A 23,586-nucleotide genomic window follows, 5' to 3' on the forward strand; every position below is an offset into this window, starting at 1 on the left:
TCACATGACCTAAAAAGCTGTCTGTGGACAAACGCCGGCTCCCATGGCCAGTAAAGCGAGATGAGCGCCACAACCCCCGAGTCATTCACAACTGGACTTAACTGTCAGGGGTCCCTTTACCTTTACCTATAACTAGGAAGCACATCTATTTATGCATGCGGCTCTTCCTAGTCATGTTACAATTAATATGACGACTGTTTCCAGTGCCTTCATTTGGGTGTAAAGGTGGCATGCAACGCTGTTGTTCTGCCAGCGCTGCAGACTTCTGCTCATGCCCTGTAACCTTCCCTTTCTCTTCTCTTCTCTGTGGACCCTCAAAATCTGCTACAGAATGTTGGTGTACAGTGCTGGATACAATCCTAAAAATCTAATGTGAAGGAAATGCATGCTACGGAGTTGTCGTATTTTTAAAATATTTACAAGCATACCAATAAAAAAATAAGTTCCCAAGGCAAAGCTTTGGATTCCTTCGGCCATAATGCTTCAACCGCATTAGCAGTGTGGTTCAAATCCTATGCATTTTTACTCTCACTGTGCTCAAGAAGGTGTGTTTAGGATTGTAGCCTGTGCATTTTATGGGTTCCACCCCTGCCCCATTATAGTTCAGTTCAACAACTTTTGACTGTTGGGGCAGGGGGACTTTCCCACGTGTCTCACAATACTACAGCTTGTAAAATTTCCATCTTTTTAAAGTCTTGCTTTTGAAATGCAAGTACAATTAAAAATGCAAAATCAATAACTTGTCAGGTAAGATGGTGGAGAGGATCACAAAATCCAAACCGATACTTATACCAGGTCAGACTAATTCATATTCCACAAGTGTCTTGGAAAGAAAACAGAAGACATCCCGTTTTGTCCCACGAGAGCACATCAGTGAGAGCACCGTGATCTCGTGCAATTCCATACTGAGATCATCCCTCAAATAAAGCACTTTTCCAGGCCACGATCTTGCATGGTGCCCCAAAACATACATTTTTTTGGTGCCGTACTCTCATGCAAGAGCACTGACCTGTCCAAAAAAGTGTGTCTTTTGGGTTCCGTGATCTCATGCACATCACATGACTCCTGCAGGAACACTGCTGGGAAGGCATGCATCCCAGTTTTGGGACTCAACATATTGAAGCATATGCTATTTGCTTGTTTAGCCTAGCAAGACCTACTCTGTCAGTATCTCTCTAAGGTCTTTAAAACTGGGGATGCCCAACATTGAACCTGGAACCTTCTACGTGCACAATGCGTGGTTTGTTCCTGTGTAGATCATGAGTAGGGAACCTGTGGCCCTCCATATGTTGTTGGGACCACAACTCCCATCATCCTTGAACATAGGCTAGGCCAGCTGGGGCTGATGGGAGTAGGAGCCCAACAACGTCTGAAGAGGCACAAGTTCTTCATCCCTGCTGCAGATGGCTGGTGTCTATGCCTCAGCTGGAAGCTGTTCTCAAGGAACAGAAAAGCCATGAGATACACAACACAAACCTTCCAACAAGTCCCTGAGCAGAGCACAACTTGGATCCCACTTAAAGCACTTGCAGCGGCTCCACATTGCCATTTCTCCCAGTGAGTGCATAATAGACGCCATTTTATATATCTGTGCTCAAGATGCAGGTATGCAGATTTGTCAGCCACCCATTTGTGTACCCACAGCATTGTACAGCATATGGCAAGCATTCATGTACATTCCATAAAGCCATCCTAACTTCCACCCTGAACACACAGGGGCAATGAACATGAAAGTTGCATTTTAAAGACCTTTTGTAAAAGAAAAAGAAAGAAAGAAAGAAAGAGACATTGATAGCAGCATGTGGTCCAAATTAGGTATGGATATCTAGAGTGTTTCTCTGGGCTGATTTCTGAGATACACAATCACACTTGCTCCTTGATAAATGTCAGTTGTCTGCGTGATTGGCTTTAGGCTCCTGCTTTGTACTTGTTAGCGATGTATTCTGGAACACAGGAAATAGAAGGGGTCCCCTCCCATTGATGTGAATGCCCATTCTGATAACAAGCAGGTGTAATATTATCCGCTAGCACACATGTAGATATGTTTGAACAATTTCCGCATTCACATTGCAACTTAAGGGTACTCTTAAATATATCATAGGTCTGCAGTTTTGTTCCAGCCCTAGCTAATATTAATAATAATAATAATAATAAATTTTATTTATATCCCGCCCTCCCCAGCCGAAGCCGGGCTCAGGGCGGCTAACAACAATCAAATAATCAAACAATCAAATAAACCAACATTCTAAAAATATTTCATTATAAAAATTAATTAAAATCAAGTTGATGGCAACCATTAAGCAAAACTCTGTGCAGGTTGCCAGAGGAGGGAGTCAGGCTGCGCCCTGACCAAAGGCCTGGTGGAACAACTCTGTCTTGCAGGCCCTGCGGAAAGATGTCAGGTCCCGCAGGGCCCTAGTCTCTTGTGACAGAGCGTTCCACCAGATTGGAGCCGCAGCCGAGAAGGCCTTGGCTCTAGTTGAGGCCAGCCTAACCTCTCTGAGGCCTGGGACCTTCAGGATGTTTTTATTTGCAGACCGTAGGTTTCTTTGTGGGGCATACCAGGAGAGGCGGTCCCGTAGGTACGAGGGTCCTAGGCCGTATATTGATTGCTATGGCCTAAAAAAAAAAAAAGGCTACTGTGAAATGGCTTTTACCATCTTCAGATTTCTGAAGAACCTGCTCACTCTTTCCATACACAAGCTGCTACCCTCACCAACTGCTTGCTACGGAATACAAAGTTCTGCCAGCACATGGAAGACAAAAGGCGCTTCCTCTGTTTTTCTGCTCAGACAAAGTGAAAGGCCTCTGCGCTCACAGATGTTTGGATGTTGCAACCCAGCAGTGTGCATGGATTGTGGATGATATACAGAAGAAGCAGGCCGAAAATCCAGATAATCTGAAGACAGCAACACCTCCTTCACTGTAGGCTGCTGGATTGTTTGAAAATGGATTTTAAAACATATTGCAGGACTTGCCCACCCAAACGGTATAATCGCCACATTCTACCTATGCAATGCAAATGTTTCGATTCTTGTATTCTATATCCACTGTTCTCTCACACTCCAGAGTGCACTTCCTGCCATTTGAGTTTAAATTGCCACCATCTGTCTTATTTATTTTGCTCAAAAATTAAGACCAGACTTTACTCTCAGAAAGGGTCAGGTGGCTTTCCCCATTTTGGGGGTGGGTGGTGGTGGGAGAAACAGAGAGTTCCAAGTTACCTATGTGCAAAAGCACGGTTGTTAAGACTCTTAAGATTATCCATGCAGAAAATAACACACACGAAGAGATTCGGTTTTAACTCCCACAGAAATGCAGGTCCATACATTAATAATCACTCAGCTTTCCTTACGTAACTCTTGAAAATTAACTACCTCGGGGATAAGCAGTTCTGTATTTCATCATGCCTATTGGACAGCCCTAAAAGTGCTTTCTGCAGAGAGACAGTGGTTTCTGCAACAAGACTATCCTCTTTTTTTCCCCTATTTAAAAACGTGATCCTGGTTTAGTTCCTGTTCTCTTTTCTCTTAGCTGTCCACCAGTCCTCTTCCCACTACTCTCTATCCATCTTGCTTTGTTGTCAAAGCAACAGGACATAGAGCTATGGAGACAGACAAAATTGCTAGTTTAAGTCCCTTAACCAACCAGAAGCTGAAGTGAAGGCAGGCAAAAATCAATAAGAAAACCTGCCTTGTCATTGGCATACCCAGAAAGCATATAATAGCTCTCCTATCTACTTCCTGCCTTTAACTGTGAAGTGCAATTAAGACTGAACTTTAAACAAGTTTGATTTTATTCTTCTAACCTGACTAACCAAGTCTCCGTGACATATCAGGAGATAGGCTATTAAACATCTAAAGAGCACCCACATACTGACGGATTTCTTATTTTGTATGAAGGAACAGGCAGGTCGGCTCCTTCGGGAAAGAGGGCTCCATTCATTCTTATGCACTTCTCTCAGTGTATATCCCACCATATCCTGAAGATCTGGGACAGCCAGCATACTAGAAGGAGAAATGTACAAATACCCTTTTGTATTCCATTATTGTTGTTGTTGTTAGTAATACTGTAAAGATAAAACTTGTATACAGCCCTTCATCCAAAGATCACAGGGTGGTTCGCAACATAAAAATACAAAATGAGAACACAAAATACATAATAAAAACAAAAACAAAACAAAATCAATACCCTCCCAACCACATTTAAAAGGCCATAGAATGTTAATCAGCCAAAGGCCTGGTTAAAGAGAAACGTTTCTGCCTGGCACCTAAAGACACATAATGAATTAATCTGGACTGAGCTTCAGTTTGTTGGCTCTCGTCCAGTCCATTACCAGGGCACAACATTAAACAGCTAGAAATGCAAGAAGCATTTAAAACCCACACATTTCCTCTGTATCTTTTTAAATTGATGTTTATTGCAAATTTATTAGAGAAGAAAGAAAGAAAACCACAAAACCAGAACAAAAATACAATACAATAAGCATCTACATATCTTATAACCATAGTTCCCAAAGCCAGCTCAGAAAGAACCACAAGACTTTGCTTGTAAACTCTCCTTGGGGACACACACAGGTTGTTGGAGCTCCCTGGAGAGGAAATCCCATAGTTTTATACATTTCCTTGATGTCAAGAGACAGAGAGAGAGAGAGTGGCAGAACATTGTGCATGGGAGATATTGTTAAGAAGTCTCTCATGATCTCTGATTTTTGCCAGACACTGGTGCCTGTCCCATGCCATTTAAAGCTGTTGCACACACTGACTGGAGCAGTTCCATCAAAAAGTGGACTGTCACAATCTGCAGCTGATGAAACGTCTAGGTCAGTGGTGGGGAACTTGTGGCTTTGCAGATGTCACTGGACATTTAACCTGCATCAGCTTCCAACCAGCAGAGCCAATGATCAATATCTGGACATCTGCGAGTTTTCCACTGTGTCAATCGCGGTGGCACCTGTACACAGCCCTCTCCAACATCGCCACTATCTCCAGACAAATCAAAAAGGCTATGTAGTGCCATATCGAGCATCATCAAAATGTCACCACTCAGCATGAATTGGAAGGAACAGCCAATAGGTGGGCAAGCCTGGCTTCTCTCACCCTAGTGCAGCAACAGTCCAGGCACCCACACCCTCCATGGACCACCTATTGTGATGTGGAGCACACAACAGCACAAAGAGCCAGCTGCACTGTCTTATTATTCCTGGTCTCTGGAGCCTGATGATGAGTACACAGTGCAGTCAGACCGGCTCTAGAAAGTCACTACTCCATCATTTATGGCAAGGGATGCTTTTTAGATTCCCTGTTAACAGGGGTTTGTTTTTCTCCTCATGCGATGAAATCCGTGCAGTGCACAGGAGGTTTCTGATGGGGGAAAGCTTTCATTCATTTTTATTTTATTTTCCCAAGAAAATGAAGAAGCACAACTTAAGCCTCCACAAAAATAGATGCTGCTGTGTGCAGTTGCACCTTGCAAAAGGAAGGATGGCTTACAGCGTGTATTCCAATCTATATGTAAAAGCAACGGGAAGATAAAGATTAGGCATAAGTTTCAGCGCTACTACAAATTTCAGTGACTTTTCCTGCAGGCAGCGGGAGGAGAGGCCATCATCACAGCTTGTGGCAGCGAATCCCATACTTCATTATACATAGCGTTAAAGAAATAAAGAGTTTTTTCTCCCCTGTGTGATGTGGGTGGCAACACGTTGGAGCATCTTAATATGAATCACAGAACCACAGAATTGTAGAGTTGGAAGGGACCACGAGGGTCATCTAGTCCACCCCCTAAAAAGCTGGAATCTTTTTTTGCTCAACGTGGGGCTCGAACCCACGACCTTGAGATTGAGTCCCATTTCTCTTTCTTCCCCATGCACCATTTGAACTGGAAAGCCCTCCAAACACCGTGCCATATTCCACATTAATTCCGACTGATCCTCAAACTGCAAACTACCCGCTCCGTTCACCCACGTCTGCTAACCAGCTTCACTTACATCTATCTTGTTTGTTTCTGGTGAACCACGCTGCATCGTTTAGGAGCTTTTTTGGGGAGCGTAAGAAAGTGCCTCCCCCTTAAAACCCTTCCTTTGAAACCCAAAAGCCTCAGGGCTTGAAAAACACTCAAATCTGGGAGGCTTCTTCCAGCGTCCCCCGCAAAGAGATCTCGCCCAACGCCTTGCGATCGCGTGCGCGCGCCACCTTGTGGAGTTTCTAGCGCCGAGTGGCCCCTTCTTTGCACAGGAAATGCTCGTTTTTACTTCAGTAACCAAGATCCTTTAAGCAGGAAGTTAGGTGTGGTCTGTTGAAGGAGAATCATATTTTTTTTTAAAAAAAGCAACATCACTACTCGCCCCACCCCATCACCACCCCCCGCCCACAAAATAAAGAAGAAAAAGGGATGGTGGCGTTTTTGCTGCATCTTCACGAGGATGCCAAACCCCCATAAGTGAACGATCCTATAATAAGGGTAATAATGCATGACTTATGCATCTGCAGTCTTGACAAAAGGACCGTGTGTGTGTGTGCGCGCGCGCGCTGTTTCCTAGACATGGTTTTTTACCCACTTTCCCATTTTTATTGCTAACGTTATTGTCGCTGCCTTTTTGGACCGCGCATGTTTTGCCTGTGACAGAGAACCTTTGCACATCGGAGGCGCCGCAGGTGCGCTTCGTCCGCAGCACCAAACCTGTTTTCCTGGTGCACACCTGCAGGAGTGTGGTGTGTTTGTTTGTGTTACTGGAGACTGAGAGGGAGGAGAGAGAGGCTGCAGCTAATCCCCAAAGAGGAGAACTCCGAGGCGCGAAGCCGATGGACACTTGTTTTGTATATACCTTGGGGGCGGGAGATAATTTTTTAGGCTGCAGACTCCTTCGCCGCGTGCCATATTCATCTTATCATTGCTATTCCGATAGATCATCTAGCACTCAAGCTGTTGATCTTCTGTTGCTGTTACTATTTAATTGTTTGGATAATGTGCTTTGCTTATTCAGGGTGGTTGGGTTAGTTTATATATATGTATATAAAAACAAAAATAGGATGTGGCACAGATTACGCTTTGGATTTAAGCTTTAAGCATCTTTTTCATCGGATTATTTTTATTTTTCAGCGACATATGCGTTGAAAAGATTTCCATTCTCAGTTCTGGGAGGAAAAAAATAAAATGCTTACATTTGAAAGTAATAGGCTTAATTTTTAAGAATAGGGTTTGACTGTTGTTATTATACGAAGCCCATAATTCAATTAAGGATTCCTCCCATCCCTAAATCTATGTACTGTAAAGTTTTTCGGCGGGACGGTGCTGTATTCAAGTGTCCAAGCCTTATTCCTTGCTCTTTGTGAATATATGCATATATATCACATTCCTTGGGGTGCAGCAGGAGTGCCATACCACTGAACCTTTTAGGTAAAGGCGACCCCTGACCATTAGGTCCAGTCGCGGATGACTCTGGGGTTGCGGCGCTCATCTCGCTTTATTGGCCGAGGGAGCCAGCGTACAGCTTCCGGGTCATGTAGCCAGCATGGCTAAGCCGCTTCTGGTGAACCAGAGCAGTGCATGGAAACGCCGTTTACCTTCCTGCCGGAGCAGTACCTATTTATCTACTTGCACTTTGACATGCTTTCAAACTGCTAGGTGGGCAGGAGCAGGGACTGAGCAATGGGAGCTCACCCTGTCGCGGGGATTTGAACCGCTAACCTTCTGATCAGCAAGTCCTAGGCTCTGTGGTTTAACCCACAGCGCCACCCGCGTCCCTACTGAATCTTTTAGGTGACAGTAATGGCCTCTCTGTGGTGGCAGTGAACAGGAAGTGAAGCAAATCCCACCCCTCCAGCCCTAGACTCTAATAATATTGAAATGCTTCTTTTCAAAACACTCCCTAACTTAGCTGACTCAGCATACCAGCAAAGGGAGCTGCCAGACTATTTGCCAGATTTATTGGGGTGACCTTTTGTCACCATAGGCAGCTATTGCCCCCATCACCACACATAGAAAATCCCCTCGCCTCATGGCATTTATGTCTGACAGGATAGCTATTTTCCTAGGACAAAAACTGCTTGAGCTGGTGGCTGAGGGGGTATTGTTTACAGCCCCTCCAAGTGTCCTCATTTTCCACGGACAGTCCCAGATTTACAGAAGCTATCCTGGTTTCTGATTTGACCCCAGAATGTCCCACATTTCGTTAAAGGTAAAGGGACCCCTGACCATTAGGTCCAGTCGTGGCCGACTGGGGTTGCGGCGCTCATCTCGCTTTATTGGCCAAGGGAGCCGGCGTACAGCTTCCGGGTCATGTGGCCAGCATGACAAAGCCGCTTCTGGAGAACCAGAGCAGTGCCCGGAAACGCCGTTTACCTTCCCACCGGAGCGGTACCTATTTATCTACTTGCACTTGATGTGCTTTCGAACTGCTAGGTTGGCAGGAGCAGGGACCGAGCAATGGGAGTTCACCCCGTCGTGGGGATTCGAACTGCCGACCTTCTGATCGGCAAGTCCTAGGCTCTGTGGTTTAACCCACAGTGCCACCCGCGTCCCCACTTTTTCTTAAGACGTCCCTATTTTCATCAGAGGGTATGGAGTTAAGCTACCTCCAAGCCAAGGAGAAAAGTAACTATGTAACCTTTGGAAGACATCTGAAGGCAGCCCTGTATAGGGATGTTTCTAATGTTTAATGTTTTGTTATATTTTTATGTGTGTTGGAAGCCAGCCAGTGGCTGGGGCAACGCCGTCAGATGGGCGGGGTATAAATAAACTGATGATGATGATGATATTAATATTAATAATAATAATAATAGAATAAAGGTAAAGGTAAAGTTACCCCTGACCATTAGGTGCAGTTGTGGACAACTTTGGGGTTGCAGCGCTCATCTCGCTTTATTGGCCAAGGGAGCTGGCATACAGCTTCCGGGTCATGTGGCCAGCATGACTAAGCCGCTTCTGGCGAACCAGAGCAGCGCATGGAAACGCCGTTTACCTTCCCGCTGGAGCGGTTCCTATTTATCTACTTGCACTTCATGCTTTCGAACTGCTAGGTTGGCAGGAGCAGGGACTGAGCAATGGGAGCTCACCCTGTTGCGGGGATTCAAACCGCCGACCTTCTAATCGGCAAGCCCTAGGCTCTGTGGTTTAACCCATAGCTCCACCCGCGTCCCTAATGATAGAAAAGGACATCCCAATTTTCATCAGAGAAATGTTGGCGGGTATATGCATATATGCTATGCACTTCTATACTAGGCAGAAAGACAAGTTTCAGCTTGATCCTGTGCACTGCGTTCAATATGAGAAGATACTCAGTTATTATTTTGCTGATTCCAGAATCCAGCCTTTTACTCAGTAGTGGACCTCGGGGTCTCAGATGTCAGCGGAGACCTATGCTGAGCCCAAACTCGGCGTGCTGCCTCTCGCTCCACTCCAAATCATAGTTGTGGTGCGCCTGAGGCTCCACACCCAGTGTGACCAAATCGGTTCCAGTCCCCTAAATCCAGCTCTGGACTGGATGGGAGCCCATCAACTGAGGCTGAATCCCAATAAGAAAAAACTGCTGTGGGAAGGTGGGTGGTTTCCATATCCCAGAACTAGGATATATGACTTGTTCTGGGCGGGGTTATACTCCCCACAGAAAAAAATGGGTTCATAATCTGGGATTATTCCAGTATCCCACTTTGTCAGTGATGTCTCAAGAGGATTCTGTGGTTAAGAATGTGTATTCCCAGTTTAGACTGGTTTTCCAGCTAACTGTTGTTCCTGGGCTGGGATAGCCTGGCCTCAGTTATCCGTTCTCTGGTGACCTGCTTGGACTTCAGTAGTGTGCTCCACGTGGGACTGCCCTTGAAGACAGTCCAGCAGTTGAAGAATGCTGCTAGGTTAGTGAGTGGGACAGCTTGATGTGTCCATGTGCTACTGTGTTATTAGCATAGAGTTGTTGTGCTTGAGTGAATTTTGCAAACTGTATTGATTTCTAATCTGTAATGGGAAGACTAAAATAGCACTTAACATATTAGGAATGTTATTTTTATTCCCTTAAAGTCCTTGTGATGTAGATGATTACACCTCATTTTGCAGGCGAGGACTACAGCAAAGGAAAACATCCACCTGCCTAGCTAACAAGCTGTTTGATAAGTTTTTAGAATCCAGGCAAAGGTTTTTCTTCAACCAGGCCTTTGGCTGATTAACATTCTATGTCCTTTTAAAGGTGGGTTGGGGTTTTTTTGGGGGGGGGGAGAGTATTGGTTTTGTTCTTATTTTTATTATGTATTTTGTGTTCTCATTTTATATTTTTATGTTGTGAACCGCTCTGTGAATTTTGGATGAAGGGCAGTACAGTCATGCCTTGGATCCTGAACACCTTGCGAGTCAAACGTTTTGGCTCCCGAACACCACAAACCTGGAAGTGAGTGTTCCAGTTTGTGAATGTTCTTTGGAACCCGAACGTGCGACGCGGCTTTTGATCGGAAGCTGCGCCTTAGTTTCCAAACATTTTGGAAGTCAAACAGACTTCCGGAAGAGATTCTGTTCAACTTCCGAAGTACAACTGTATACAAATTCAATCAATCAATCAATCAAAACAACCAGTGTGACAGCCAGTGAGCAATCAGGCCCAATTTAGTGTGTTGATTGTTGCATATAAATCCCTAAATGGCTTGGGACCCAATTACTTAAAAGTGTGTCTTCCTCAGTATCAACCATATTGGACCCTATAATTTGTAGATGAGGCCTTGTTGGTAATGCAGCCATCGGGGCCTGCTCAGTTGTTGTTGACCAGTGACAGAGCCTTCTCAGTGGTGGCTCTCTATTTGTGGAAAGCCACCATTCTTAACTTTCAGCAATTGGAAAACATTCATGTTTACCCAGGCCATTGGTGGCTAAAGAATACTGCTCATAGCAACCCTAAGATCACTGGATAAAGCAATGTTTTTAACCGTAACTGTTTTTAGAATGTCTTGACCGTTTTTAAAATGCTTTTTGAAATAAATTGGGGTTGTGTTTGCCATCCTGGACTCCTTCGGGAGGAAGGGCGGGATTTAAATCCAGTAAGTTTCTCTCTCTCTCTCTCTCTCTCTTTCTCTCTAACCCCTATGTTTTGTGTCTCCTAGCACTTTTTTATACATGGGACACAACTGTAATTAAGAAGTGCAGGATGAAAAGATGGCGCAATCAGTGCTGGTACCACCAGGACCTGACAGCTTCCGCTTTTTCACGAAAGAATCGCTGGCAGCTATTGAACAACGCATCGCTGAGGAAAAAGCGAAGAAGCCCAAACAAGAGCGCAAAGACATCGACGACGATGAAAACAAACCAAAACCCAATAGTGACTTGGAGGCTGGCAAATCACTGCCCTTTATCTATGGAGACATACCTCCGGGAATGGTGTCGGAGCCCTTGGAGGATCTTGACCCATACTACCTTAACAAAAAAGTGAGTCTTTGCTGTGAGTTTAGTGCAAGTCCCACTGGAATATGATGGGATGGAAATCCTGCAACCTTTCAGCTGAATGCTTTTTAGCCCATGCAACTTACTGACGCTTATTATCCAATATGTTCTGTTTTTCTTAGTTGACTTCACTGACGCTGCCCATAAATAAGTGCTACATATTAGTGTTTATAATATTGCCCTCCTCTACATTTGCATACAGTGAAGCAATTTTATTACATGATGCTTGGCAATTGTTGCTTACATTATCTTACACCTAAAGAAGGGCTTGAAAAATGAATGAGTAAAGGTTTTATTAACTTTGCTGCTAGCAGCACATCTTCCTTTAGTAATATTTTTTTTAATTATGAAATACATTTTGCAATTGCCCTTTGGCTCCTTTATGTCATTTCTCTACAACAAGGGTTTTTACACTACATATTTTGTTTCTGAGCTGTCCAGTCTTCAGCAAGGTTTGATTTTATTTATTTATTTGCAAAATAATTCTGTACCTCCAACATTAAGAAAAACTAATAATACCATTGTGGTAAATAGCATAGCAGTAGCTGTGGAACAGTACTCTCAGAAGGACTAAGGCAGCTTTCCCATGATGCAGTGTGAAACTGTTGTGTAAGGCAGTCGATTCCACAGATGGCAGCATTTCCTTGCTTCCATATTCAGAACAATCAGGACTGGCCTTCCCATGAAGCAGTGCGAAGCCGTTACTTATTCCACGTATTACGTCCTTGCCTCTGGTGTTATTCCATAGGAGCAGGGCATAATTTTACCCATTAATTTCCGCTTTGGAAATGTTTAAGGGCAGAACTGTACTTCTCCTTCCTATGCAATCTGTATATTAAGCCCCGCTCAATGAAGAATCGTTAACTTTCAAAGGTTATGTCTTTCAGATGACTTATTCTGAATCGAGTTGTTTTACTGTGGGGAACAAATGGTAGGTTGCAGTTGAAAGGTAGATAAGGTTCCTCGCTTACCCTCTGCCTGGCCCTCTCCCGCAAAGTAAAAGGCAACTCAACCATGAGGATTTTAATCTTGGCTGGAAATGTCATTGATTTGATTAGACATAGATGTACCATTTCATTAGAAACAGAGAGGTGACGCTTTCACTTAACTCTGCTTAGCTATACATGGGCAGATGCATGGATAATTTCTGTGATTTCTCCCATGAACCCAGATCTTCCTGTTGTGAGCATAAAACAGCCCTCAGACATGACATCTCAACAGAAAACACTATATTAGGAAAGACTTCTTTTAAAAAAGTATATGAAACAATCAGACTGGAAGTGAAACATCAGACCAAGTCCAGCATTTTGCAAAGACAGATATCTTTCAGAGCTCACAAATGTGTAGGTCTCCTTTTGTTGTTTGTCCCTAGTATTCCTTAATTTCAGGTGGCATGCCTCTGTATGTGGAGGTTCCACTAAGTTCTCAAGACTCATTGCCATTGATAGGCCTATCTGCTCTGATTCTCTTTTAAAGTGGCTATCTTACAGCAATGAATTTTGAAGTTCATATTGAATGAAGAAGTTGTGTATCTCCTTTGTTAAAGAGTAACCCTTTGGAAACTAGGTAGTCTCTTGAATTATTTGTTCAACAATACAGAAGCTGGAAAAAAGAACAATGGCAACCCCACTTAGGGTGGTTGTTGCTTGTTGGCTTGTACGTTTTTTTTGCAGGTAATTTCTGCAACATATCATCGACACAAAAATAGTGTGTTAGTATTGGATGTATACCGCACCATCCATTTGCCATTTTGCTTTCATAATTGTTCTGCAATATTTCTGCATTATTGCCATATGGAGGGGCACTCTTGTTCTATAGCACAACGAAAATAGGACAATAGAAACTCAGAATATATGTGGTATGAAAAGTTATAGGAATTTAGCAGGAAATTATGAGACATGCACCTATTGCAAACAAAGCAGCTTGATTGTTACAAGCTTGGTGGATCAGGGGAATGCTGTTGATGTAGTGTATCTTGATTTCAGTAAGCCTTTTAAAAATGTCTCCCATGATATTATTGTGGAGAAGCTGGTAAAATGTGGGCTGGATGAGGTAACTGTTTGGTGGATTTGTAGATGGTTGACTGACCAAATGCAAAGAGTACTCACTAATTCAGGCATGGTCAGACTTGGCCCTCCAGATATTTTGGGACTACAATTCCCATCATCCCTGACCACGGGTCCTGTTAGCTAGGGATGATGAGAGTTGTAGTCCCAAAACAGCTAGAGGGCCAGTTTGGCCATGCCTGCGCTAATGGATCCTCATCATCCTGGGGAAAAAGTGACAAGTTGGGTGCTGCAGGGTTCTGTCCTAGGACATCATTGTTCAACATCTTTATAAATGACTTGGATGAAGGAATTGAGGGGATGCTCATCAAATTTGCAGATGACACCAAACTGGGAGGGGTCACGAATGCCACGGAAGACAGAATTGGGATTAAAGATGACTTTAACAGATTGGAGAACAGGCCACAAACTAACAAAATGAATTTCAGTAGGGACAAGTGTAAAGTTCTACACTTGGGAACTTAGATGGTCTTCAGCAGCCTCACCTTTTGTAGCTCCCCCAAACCAGGAGCTGAAGCTGTTTTCCTCTAGAAACGTTTGTATGAGGAAAGATGGGGAGAAAGTGGATGAGGCTTAAAGAGTAAAACACCTGCGAGAGGGAAAGACATTGTGAAAAATTAAGTGCAAACATTCGGGGCTCAGAGATGATCAGAAGGAGCAACTTCTTGTTGCTACAGAAAGAGTCCTTTACGCTTCCAAGGATTCAGATTAGGCCACCTACTTGCTAATCCTGTGGCCCTCCTGTTTTAAGTGAATGGGTCCAGCTTGCCTGCTTACACTTCCTCAGGGATGTGCAGGGCTCCTGGTCACATCATGGCTGTCTTCAGAACAAGATGAAAGGGCACTCCTTTCACCTCACCCTGTCCCTGAGCAGAGAGGAAGCCCTAGTTCTACCTCACCCCATATATGTGTATTCAGGATCAAACCTAGATGTCCCTTGGAACTCAGGGAATTATCGCTTGCTGAAATCAAAAGGCAAAGCCTGGTGTAAAGTTTTAACTGCAGATTTCCCACCCACCCCTTCACTGTTTCTAAATGAGAAGGCATTTTTTTAATAAAAAAAATGTGATGGAGCTGTTATAGGAGGATTGTGAATAAAATATAAATGGTTACTTGATTGCTGTTGATGGCTAAATGTAGACATGAGAGCACAAGCAATTCATAAAAAGAATGAAATAGGAGGAATAAATGTATTAGCGGCGGCGAAAACCTGGCAGAGAAACAAAACTTGCAATCTTGGCAGGCTTGAAGGAAAACAGCCATTGTAGTTATGCAAGTGTCTACTCTCTTGTCGGGGGAAAGACAAATATCTCAAGTGCTTCCTATAGCATCTGATAGTAAAAGCAAACCAGCCCTTGTGGCCTGAGTTTGTGAGGTACGTTAGACTTGAACACGTGCAAGCAATTATTCTAAACTCTTCATATTTGAATGTATTACTGCAGCAAAGCAGATGTCACTGAAGGTGTGAGAGACAGCTTACCAGTTCATTCCCTCTCTTTTCTGTACAAAACGAGGATTGAAGGTTTTAACTGTAGTTAGAAAAACAAGCTAAGCACTTGCACCCTAATGCAGTCAAAACGGTGGGACCTTACAGCGGAATCCTAAACATGTATACTCAGAAGTAAACCCCATTGCGTTCAATGAGACTTACTCCCTGGGAAGTGAGTGTAGGGTTCACTCCTAAGCACACTTACTGGGCTGTAAGCCTCACAGAGTTCAGCAAACTTCTGAGTAAACCTGCAGGCGGATTATGTTGTTAAAACACATAAAACTGCAAACCTGAAGAAGTTGCAAAACTGCAGGCCTGAAGTTGTTGCTTAGGAACACAGGGAACTGACTTTTACTGAGTCAGAGCACTGGTCCTTGCAGTTCAGTGTTGTCTACCCTGACTTGCCAGTGACTCTCCAGGATTTCAGACAGGAGACATTCCTAGCCTTGTCCTGGAGGACGCCAGGGATTGAACCTGGAACATTTTGTGTGCCAAGCAGATGGTCACCCACTGCCAAGCTACCGCTGTGCAGTTGTAGGAAGCCATTTCCAAGCATCAACAGGGCCGATGAGGTAATAGGGATGAGGGGGCCGTAATAACAAGCTGTATCTATTCTGAATCCTCATGCTGTTCTGACCAAATGCTGCACTGCTCTACCTGCATGCAGACTAATCCTTTTTTAAAAACAACAACAGCTGTCTTGAAAACAACTGCAAGGACAGAGCCGGTAAAACCCAAATCCAGTTCTCAGGTGGAGGCTCTTTAAAATTCACACACAGTGGTCTTACAGGTCCTGGCTGGAAGTTAAATGCAGTGCCGTGCAGCCAATTGCCACAGAGGGTTACATAAGATTATAAAAACAAAGAGCCCCACTGGATCAGGCCAATGGCCCATCTAGAGCAGCATCCTGTTCTTACCGTGGCCAACTAGATGCCTATGTGATTCCCAGCAACCAGTATGCAGAAGCAGTTTGCCTCTGGCACGGGAGGTAATATAGCCATTGATGGCCTTACCCTCCACAGATTTCTCTAATCCCATTTTAAAACCAACTTGGTGTCAATCACTAGGTGTTGTGAAAGCAGAGTTCATAATTTCACTATACGCTGTGTGATGGAGTCCCTCCTTAAGTATTAAGTTAGTCGTGACTAACGTAAATCCATCGTTTTCAACTGATCTAACTCTGACTATGACTTTTGGGCTGCAGCCCAGGATGCTTAAAAGTCACCGGGTCCTTGCATTGTTTTCCATACCAGGTGTCGCGAAGGAGAACAGCAATATTACATTTATATTTGTAAACTTATTTTTAGGCTGCCTTTTTAGGCCCACGCATAAAAACACAGTGCATCTGAAAACAAAAACTAGGTGTTTTAAATGGCAGCGGTACAAAATTGTTTTAAAATATAGGCCACTTTAGAAAACAAAATAAAACGGCAGTGTGGATTCTAGCAGCTAAAAAAGTATGCATTCAAAAAAAAAAAGGTTAAAAAATATATAGGCCTAAGTTGTGGGGGGGGGGCAACGGAGTCTGAAATAAATAGGTTTTTTTTTTTAATTCACCAAGATTTGCAGAGTTAAAGCCACGTGAACTTTGAGGAGAGAGCATTCTCCTTCTACATGTGACCAGAAGTCTGGAGAATAGTTTTGTTGTTTAGTCATCTTAGTCATGTTCGACTCTTTGTGACCCCATGAACCAGAGCATGCTTTGGAAGCTCTCACTTTCTTCTCAAAGCTTCTCCTTTTTTATGTCCGTGGAGTTTTCTTGGCAAAATGCTGGAGTGGTTTGCCAGTTCCTTCTCCAGGTGGATCACATTTAGTCTAAGCTCTCGGCTATGACCTGTCCGTCTTGGGTGGCCCTGCACGGCATAGCTCATAGCTTCTCTGAGTTATTCAAGCCCCTTCGCCACAACGAGGCAGTGATCCGTGAAGGAGTGGAGAATAGTAGTGCAGTGCTAAATCATGAAGTTCAGGAGCTCGTCATGACAGCCTCCGTGGCCAAGGAAGCAGCAGCGTCACATGAGGACAGGCAGTGGCATCCTCCTGCAGTGGTGACGCCCCCGGTGAGGATGGATGGCTGAGGTGGCAGTGAGGTTGGAGGAACTCTGGGTTGCTGTGATTGGCCCACAGGTAAATGCAGCCCTCCCCATACTAGCGCTACTGGGAGCATCGCTGCCACTGTTCCCCCCCCTCATGCGCTGCTGCTGCAAGAAAGTGCTACCGTTTAAACTGCCCACATGAAGTTGAAACCCCAGCAAAGAAAATAATATCCGTCCTCTGCTTGGTTATTTTTCTCATTTGTATTTGCTCTCTGTGTTCCAATCTGTCACAAGCCTCATTAGTCTACCCCCATTTATGGACCAGAGCAAGGAGGGTAGTTAACTTGGTGCTGCGGTGGCAGATGATATCAGTGCCCCCACTCTCATGAGGGGAAGGCCTCTGAAGCAGAGAAGTCATAACGTTCTCGTACGTCGGGCAGAAAAAAAGCATCTGCTGTCCAGGTAGTTTTATACAGTTGGTGTATGATTAATTAGCTGAATTTGCCTCAGATCAAGTGTTAAAATGTTCGCCACACCGCTTGGCAGCTTTGTGAAAGTGGCCAGCTTATAAATGGTCATTTACGCTCATCAAGTAGCAGATCTCAGCCATCCTGATAATTCTATGTAGTAGATAGCAGACATAAGCCGCCTTCTGTTCTCCATTCTGTGTACGTTGCCAGCATTTTAAAATTTCATATTAAGAGGGAACGTGACTGGAGCTCACCCAGTTATGTGATAAGGAAACAGAACTCATATTCTGAGTCCTTGAATATTTCTAAAGGAAACCAGAGCAGGGTCCAGGAGAGTGTTCATAACAAAACACTCCCCGAACATTATTTTACAGCAAAAGCCCCTTAACGTGCTATATAGCTTAATGCTTAATTAACCCGGATGCTGTGAGAAGTGTTTCTTCTAATCCACAAGACAGGAGGTTGCTTAGGCAACCAGTCTGGCTTGATATCTGGTATACCAAAGAAGCCATCGCAGAGTGAGGACCGGTCATTTGAATCCAGTAGATAACAGGCAAGATTAGGTGTTAACGCTGCTTGGGAATTTAAAGAAATCTGTATGTGTTCAGGAGGCCAGGCATCTCTCGTGTGTGCGCATGCACTTCTCCAAAAGTTGCTGTACCACATCAGTTACTTCAGCAAAGCAGCCACTTGAATTGCCTGTAGGGCAAATTCACGCAGGTGAATGACTTCAGTGTGACCCCTCCTGTCCGTTCCTTTCTGGGAAAATGAATTGTGTGAATATCAGCTGAGGAGATACCCAGCGGTTTCCCAAAAGTGGCCCTGAGGCCCTGGATATTGCAGCAGAATTTTCCTGCACCAAGCATTCCTTCATTCAGTTTGGAGTACAACCAGAACAAGCAACCTGTAGGTTCAGATGTTCAAAACTTTTTGGGCACGTTTGAACCTACACATTAGAACACACACACCCCATTCTTTTTTTTTTTTTGACACATTTGAACTTGAGCTTCCTAGCTGTTGAGAGCCAAATCTTCCTAAAAGTTGATGTTGTAACCTTTCTACCTGGCCGGGTGGAGCTGTTCGGTTGCAGTGCTCCACAGAGCAAGGCCTGCCCATTGATCTCAGTCAACTTATCTGTGCCTGACTCTGAGTAGGACCAGGCTGTTGGGGAGGTACAGCTGAATGGCTGAGGCTGTTACCTGCCTGCAACACACTTCTGGTTCTATCTTCGCAAGAAACTGGTCTGCAGTCATAATGGTAGGAGGAAGCAAAACACACTTCTCCACAATGGCCTGAGGGCCTAGGCTTCGTGTGGTGTGCCCCAAATCTCCTTCCCCTTTTAAAAAACGTTTTTAAAACAAAGTTTATATGGCAGCTGGGCGCACTGCAAAGTGCAATGCTGGGAAGCCAGCCACCACCTTAATTTCTCAGAGCCCTAATTAGCATATGCAAATTTTATGCAAATTTCTGTTACGGACCAGCCAGCCAAAATCTAATTCCTAGTATTGGTTGGGAAGAGCTGATGCCTGCCTTGTATGTCTGGCTGTGCCTTGAGACTGAATCCTGAACCTGATTGGTTGAGTAGCCTTATGGAAATCATGGTATTAACTGAATTAGATAGGGAAGGTTTTCTTTTGTGTATACTGTTCTCTAACCAAGCTTCTGTGTCTCTGTGTTTCAGTCCCTGAGTCAATGTTACACAGGTCAATGTTACATGCCGCGAATCAATTCTTTCCCCATTCTCTCTGTCCCTTTTTCTTCCAGACATTTATAGTATTGAATAAAGGGAAGGCGATCTTCCGATTCAGTGCCACTTCCGCCGTGTATATGTTAACTCCATTCAACCCTCTTAGAAAAATAGCTATTAAAATTTTGGTACATTCATATCCTTTTCAAGTGGTTACTTCACAACCAGTGAAACGGTGCTACTCTGTTTTTCGGTGCTATGGTTCTTTTCAGGCATTTGGTCCCAGGGAGCCCATATAATCACAATATGCCCAAGCAGCTACCTTGTTCTTTATGATGGTGAGGTGGCCTGGCAAGCAGGGGAGCAGAAGGGAATCAAGTGTGGCAAGAAGTGTTGGCTTGCTGTTGAATTTACTTTTGGAATGCCAAGAATGCAACCTCTACCTTTCCATTTTGCTCTAAGTGTCAAATGCACCTTTGGGTATACTTGCTTTTGTTGGCTAATCCAAGAAAATTCTTAATGAGCAAAGCTATACCTGTGTGGAGAAGGGAGCAGGATTGCAGGGAGGCAAACAGAAGCATCTCATGAGTGACAAATTCCAGTGCTGGAGGGGATTCCAGTTCCATTTTTTTAATTCCCAGTTTGCAGGTAACCAGAGGAGACCTAACATCCTTAAACTTGCATGGCTTGGTAGAAGCACTGACTGCTTCTTTGTTCTTTAGAACCGTCAAGCCAAAAACAGCTGTTAAAGAGAAGGGCTGAAGTATTTCTAAGTCGAAAGCTAAGGAGATCTGAAGCATGTCCTGGGAATCCCTTGCGCACTGCTCTGAGGAAGGGCATGATGCAAATGTAATAAATGAACATCTGAATATGCATGTATGCGTCTTCCATAAAATAAAAGAGCTCTACACATTCCTTAGTTTATGGTGCCATCCTGTGGCCATTGAAAGCCTATCATGTCTAGGTAATTAAACAGTATGCATTTGTGGCGGGATGTTCCCTTAAGTTATTGAGCCTTTGAATGACAGAGGAAATAATTTCTGTTGCGAAGGTGAAGAGAACAAGTTATGTCCAGTGTTCGTAGTGATGTAAACCCCGGATCATTCTGAGTGGGGCTCTTGCTTAGCCTTTTCCCCATCCCCCAGGTGGGCAGGTTTCCCTTCCATGAGTGGAAGCCCAGTTTTCCCATACGGCAGCTTCCCTGGTGATCCATTGACAGCAGTCGAGATGAGCTAAAGCCAGCAAAACATTTAGTGCTGTCTCTCTAAAGAGGCAGCAATTGTTGGCTTGATCAAACAATCACACCTGGAGTATCTAGAATAATGTATATATGTGGAAATAGGAAGCTACCAGGGCACTGGTCCATTTCACTCATACAGAGTGGCAGCAACTCTCCAGAGTCTTTTCCAGTTGTACCTGGAGATGCTGGGGTTGAATTTGGGCCCTTTTGCAGCTGCTTCCACTTTGGCTTTTCCATTGTTTTCACAAACAACAGCAAGAACATAAAACCCTACCTTATTTTGGAATCTTGCCATGTTTTGAAGATACTATACCTTAGATGAGATAAAGTTTTGATTCACATTTGAAACTAATTGTCAGGTGGCAAATGGTAACCTACAGCATACACATAGACAGAGTTCAGAAAGCCTTCATCTGACCTCATCATTTTCAGCCTAATGTTCCATATTCTGAAACATCATTTTGAAGTTGCCTGCCACTTTGCTGAGCACAATAATGTTTAGCGGTGTCATCACCGTTCAGACTTACATTTGCATCTTAATATTATACCGGCCACCCACATCCGACTCAAACCACTTGTTTCTACTTCTGATCCAGAAGTAAAATGGCTTTATCTTTCCTTCCCTGAAAAACAACAGCAACAATTTAATATTTCAGAAAGGCTATTAGAATGTCCATCAATCCACCTATTTTCTTTTAAATATGGAACGCTGTGTGAGGAGGCTATGCGAAGTTCCCCGAGCATCATAAAAACCACAGGAAAGATTGGAAGTGAACCAGAATGTACTGTTGATGTAATCAATTTTTCTTACGATGAGTTCTCAAGAATATGTTCCTTAACAATAACATACATTATTCAGCATGCTTATTATGTGCACTATTTTGACCAACTGTGTATTTATGACCATGAGTAACCCTCCGGACTGGACAAAGAATGTAGAGTAAGTTGAATCTAATCACTATTCAATGTGTTAATGAATATATGATGCATGTTTATATACACGGGTTCCCACATTATGCAAGCATGCATTTGTGCCCAAGATTGACCCCCTACTTGTTCACATTTTACACTTTTAAGCTAAAACAGAACTCAAGGATAATGCCTGACTGGACCATTTTCTGTGCTCAAGAACTGATCTTTGCTTCCCTCTGCCTCTTGCTATTTCCCAATTCAAAAGGCAATTAAAATGCATGATGGTGATAGAATCAGATTTGTAATATGGTACCCAGGGATGTAACAACAGTCATGTGACTTCTTTCAATTTGGACACAACCCAATGTGGGTGGGAAGGTAAACTCCACACTTGCTGTCTGATAACAATGGCATGTGACCAAAGGTTGCAGACAATCAGCTACAAATTCACTCTTCGAAATGTCAGATCAAGCAGAAACTATGCCACTGAAATTGGCAAGTGAGGAAAAGCTCCAGGCTAGAGGGGAGATCAAAGTTGAACACTCTAGGAAGGAGGAGGAGCCACCTGCCCTTCTTTGCACACTGGTTTCCTTTTTCTTTTCTTCTTTTCTATTAAAATAGAATGGGGGAAATTTATTGGTTACTTGAGGACACATTGTAAACAAATCAGAACATTAGCGGGATTGATATAAATGCATTCAGTAAGAGATAATTAAGGGGAGGAAAGGGGGAAATTTATAAATATATTTGAATTGGATGTGCAGTAACAAAAAGATAGGAAATGCCCCCAAAGTCCAGCATTACCTGTTCTTCTGCTGAATCATCATGGCGACATCCACCCCCAACAAAACAGCAGAAAGTGATTTTATCCTTCTGGCAGTCCTCCTCTATTTCGGACCCCAAGTATAGAATCACAGCCTTGGAAAGGGTCCAGGGAGGACATCCAGCCCCACTGCAAATCATACAACAATATAATTCCCTGGCCTGTCCTAAGACGGTTGGAGCATATAAAGCCAATCCTGGCCCGACTGAACTGGCTGCCAATTAGTTTCTGACCCAATACAAAGTCCTGTTTGTAAAAAATATAATTTTATTTTTCATTTTCAACTTTTACAAACATTTTAGCCAGAAAAAAACAAAGTCTTTACACATCTAATTTACCTTCTCCTCGACTTCCCTCTCTTCTGCACACCTAGTTTACTCTGTTTTTGCATCTTCTTAGTAGCTGAGGAAGAAGTGAAATTAACCAGTAAGAAGACACGTAAACAGTAGAAGCCAACCAGTCAGTCTTCTCCCTCCTTGCCTATGTGACTTTGATCTCTCCCAGCTTTCTGCTACTAGTGGTGGTGGTGAGGGGAAGCGTTAGGAAGCCTGACACTGTGAGCATTGCATATAAATCAGCTCTGCCTCATACCTGCTTTGTGCACCTGGGTTATCATCCAGAGACAGAGTTCATAGCTTTCCCTTTGAAAAACAATTCTTGCTATTCCACTTTAGACTTCTGACATCTCCCCCTCCCCCCGCCACCCGATTTTATAATTGTCCGTTTTCTGTTGGGAATGTTTTGTTGAAATCATTAATACTTGTTTTCTGTTAACTGTTGCACTGATATTTTCTTCAGATACACATTCACGGGAATTTATACCTTTGAATCACTAATAAAAATTCTTGCAAGGGGCTTCTGTTTAGAAGATTTCACTTTCCTCCGGGATCCTTGGAACTGGCTTGACTTCACTGTCATTACATTTGCGTAAGTATTTGTTTGCAGTATTTAAAGGGGGGGGTTGTTAGTCACTGGTAACCTCAAGTTGAGACAGGGAGAACCTTTAGAGAAAGAGATATACAGTATTGTTGATTTTTAGCATCCCAGAATGGAGACTGTGCTGCAGAATCATATTAGAATTTCTGCCGTTTGTATTGTAACTAACTCTGGCTTAGCCCTCTTAAAATAAGCTTGTTTCATATCTTGTCTTCTTTTCTGTTCACTGGAATGGAAGCTACCTCTCAAGCTCCCAAATTAGTTTAAAATAAAGCAGTGTGATTTGTTCATTGACATTTTAATTTAATCTGAGAAAAGGCCCCCCCAAGCAAGTAACATAAAGTCTGCCTCAATTCTGAATAACTGTGATTTGATTCTACAGGTATGTAACAGAATTTGTAAACCTAGGCAATGTTTCAGCTCTTCGAACTTTCAGAGTATTGAGAGCTTTGAAAACTATTTCTGTAATCCCAGGTAAGAAGTGAGTGGAATGATGAAGTGTCAGGCCCCTT

At 43.5% G+C, this 23,586-nt stretch overlaps 1 protein-coding gene across 4 annotated transcripts in view; it reads left to right on the top strand.

Annotated features, from left to right (window-relative positions):
- Window positions 1-23,586, top strand: part of LOC128423441 (sodium channel protein type 2 subunit alpha) — a 94,545-nt gene that overhangs the window by 27,248 nt on the left and 43,711 nt on the right. For 2 of the 4 annotated variants that reach the window (XM_053408587.1, XM_053408569.1), the window contains 5 exons: window positions 11,082-11,403; window positions 19,241-19,358; window positions 21,253-21,343; window positions 22,937-23,065; window positions 23,457-23,548. In XM_053408587.1, coding sequence (XP_053264562.1) covers window positions 11,134-11,403; window positions 19,241-19,358; window positions 21,253-21,343; window positions 22,937-23,065; window positions 23,457-23,548 — 700 coding nt within the window. In that variant the 5' untranslated portion in view covers window positions 11,082-11,133. Of the gene's footprint in view, window positions 1-6,371; window positions 6,463-11,081; window positions 11,404-19,240; window positions 19,359-21,252; window positions 21,344-22,936; window positions 23,066-23,456; window positions 23,549-23,586 lie in introns of those variants that run through there. The other 2 variants (XM_053408592.1, XM_053408578.1) reach the window with 2 other exon arrangements.

This window comes from Podarcis raffonei, chromosome 1, assembly GCF_027172205.1.
Source record: "Podarcis raffonei isolate rPodRaf1 chromosome 1, rPodRaf1.pri, whole genome shotgun sequence".
Taxonomy (NCBI): domain Eukaryota; kingdom Metazoa; phylum Chordata; class Lepidosauria; order Squamata; family Lacertidae; genus Podarcis; species Podarcis raffonei.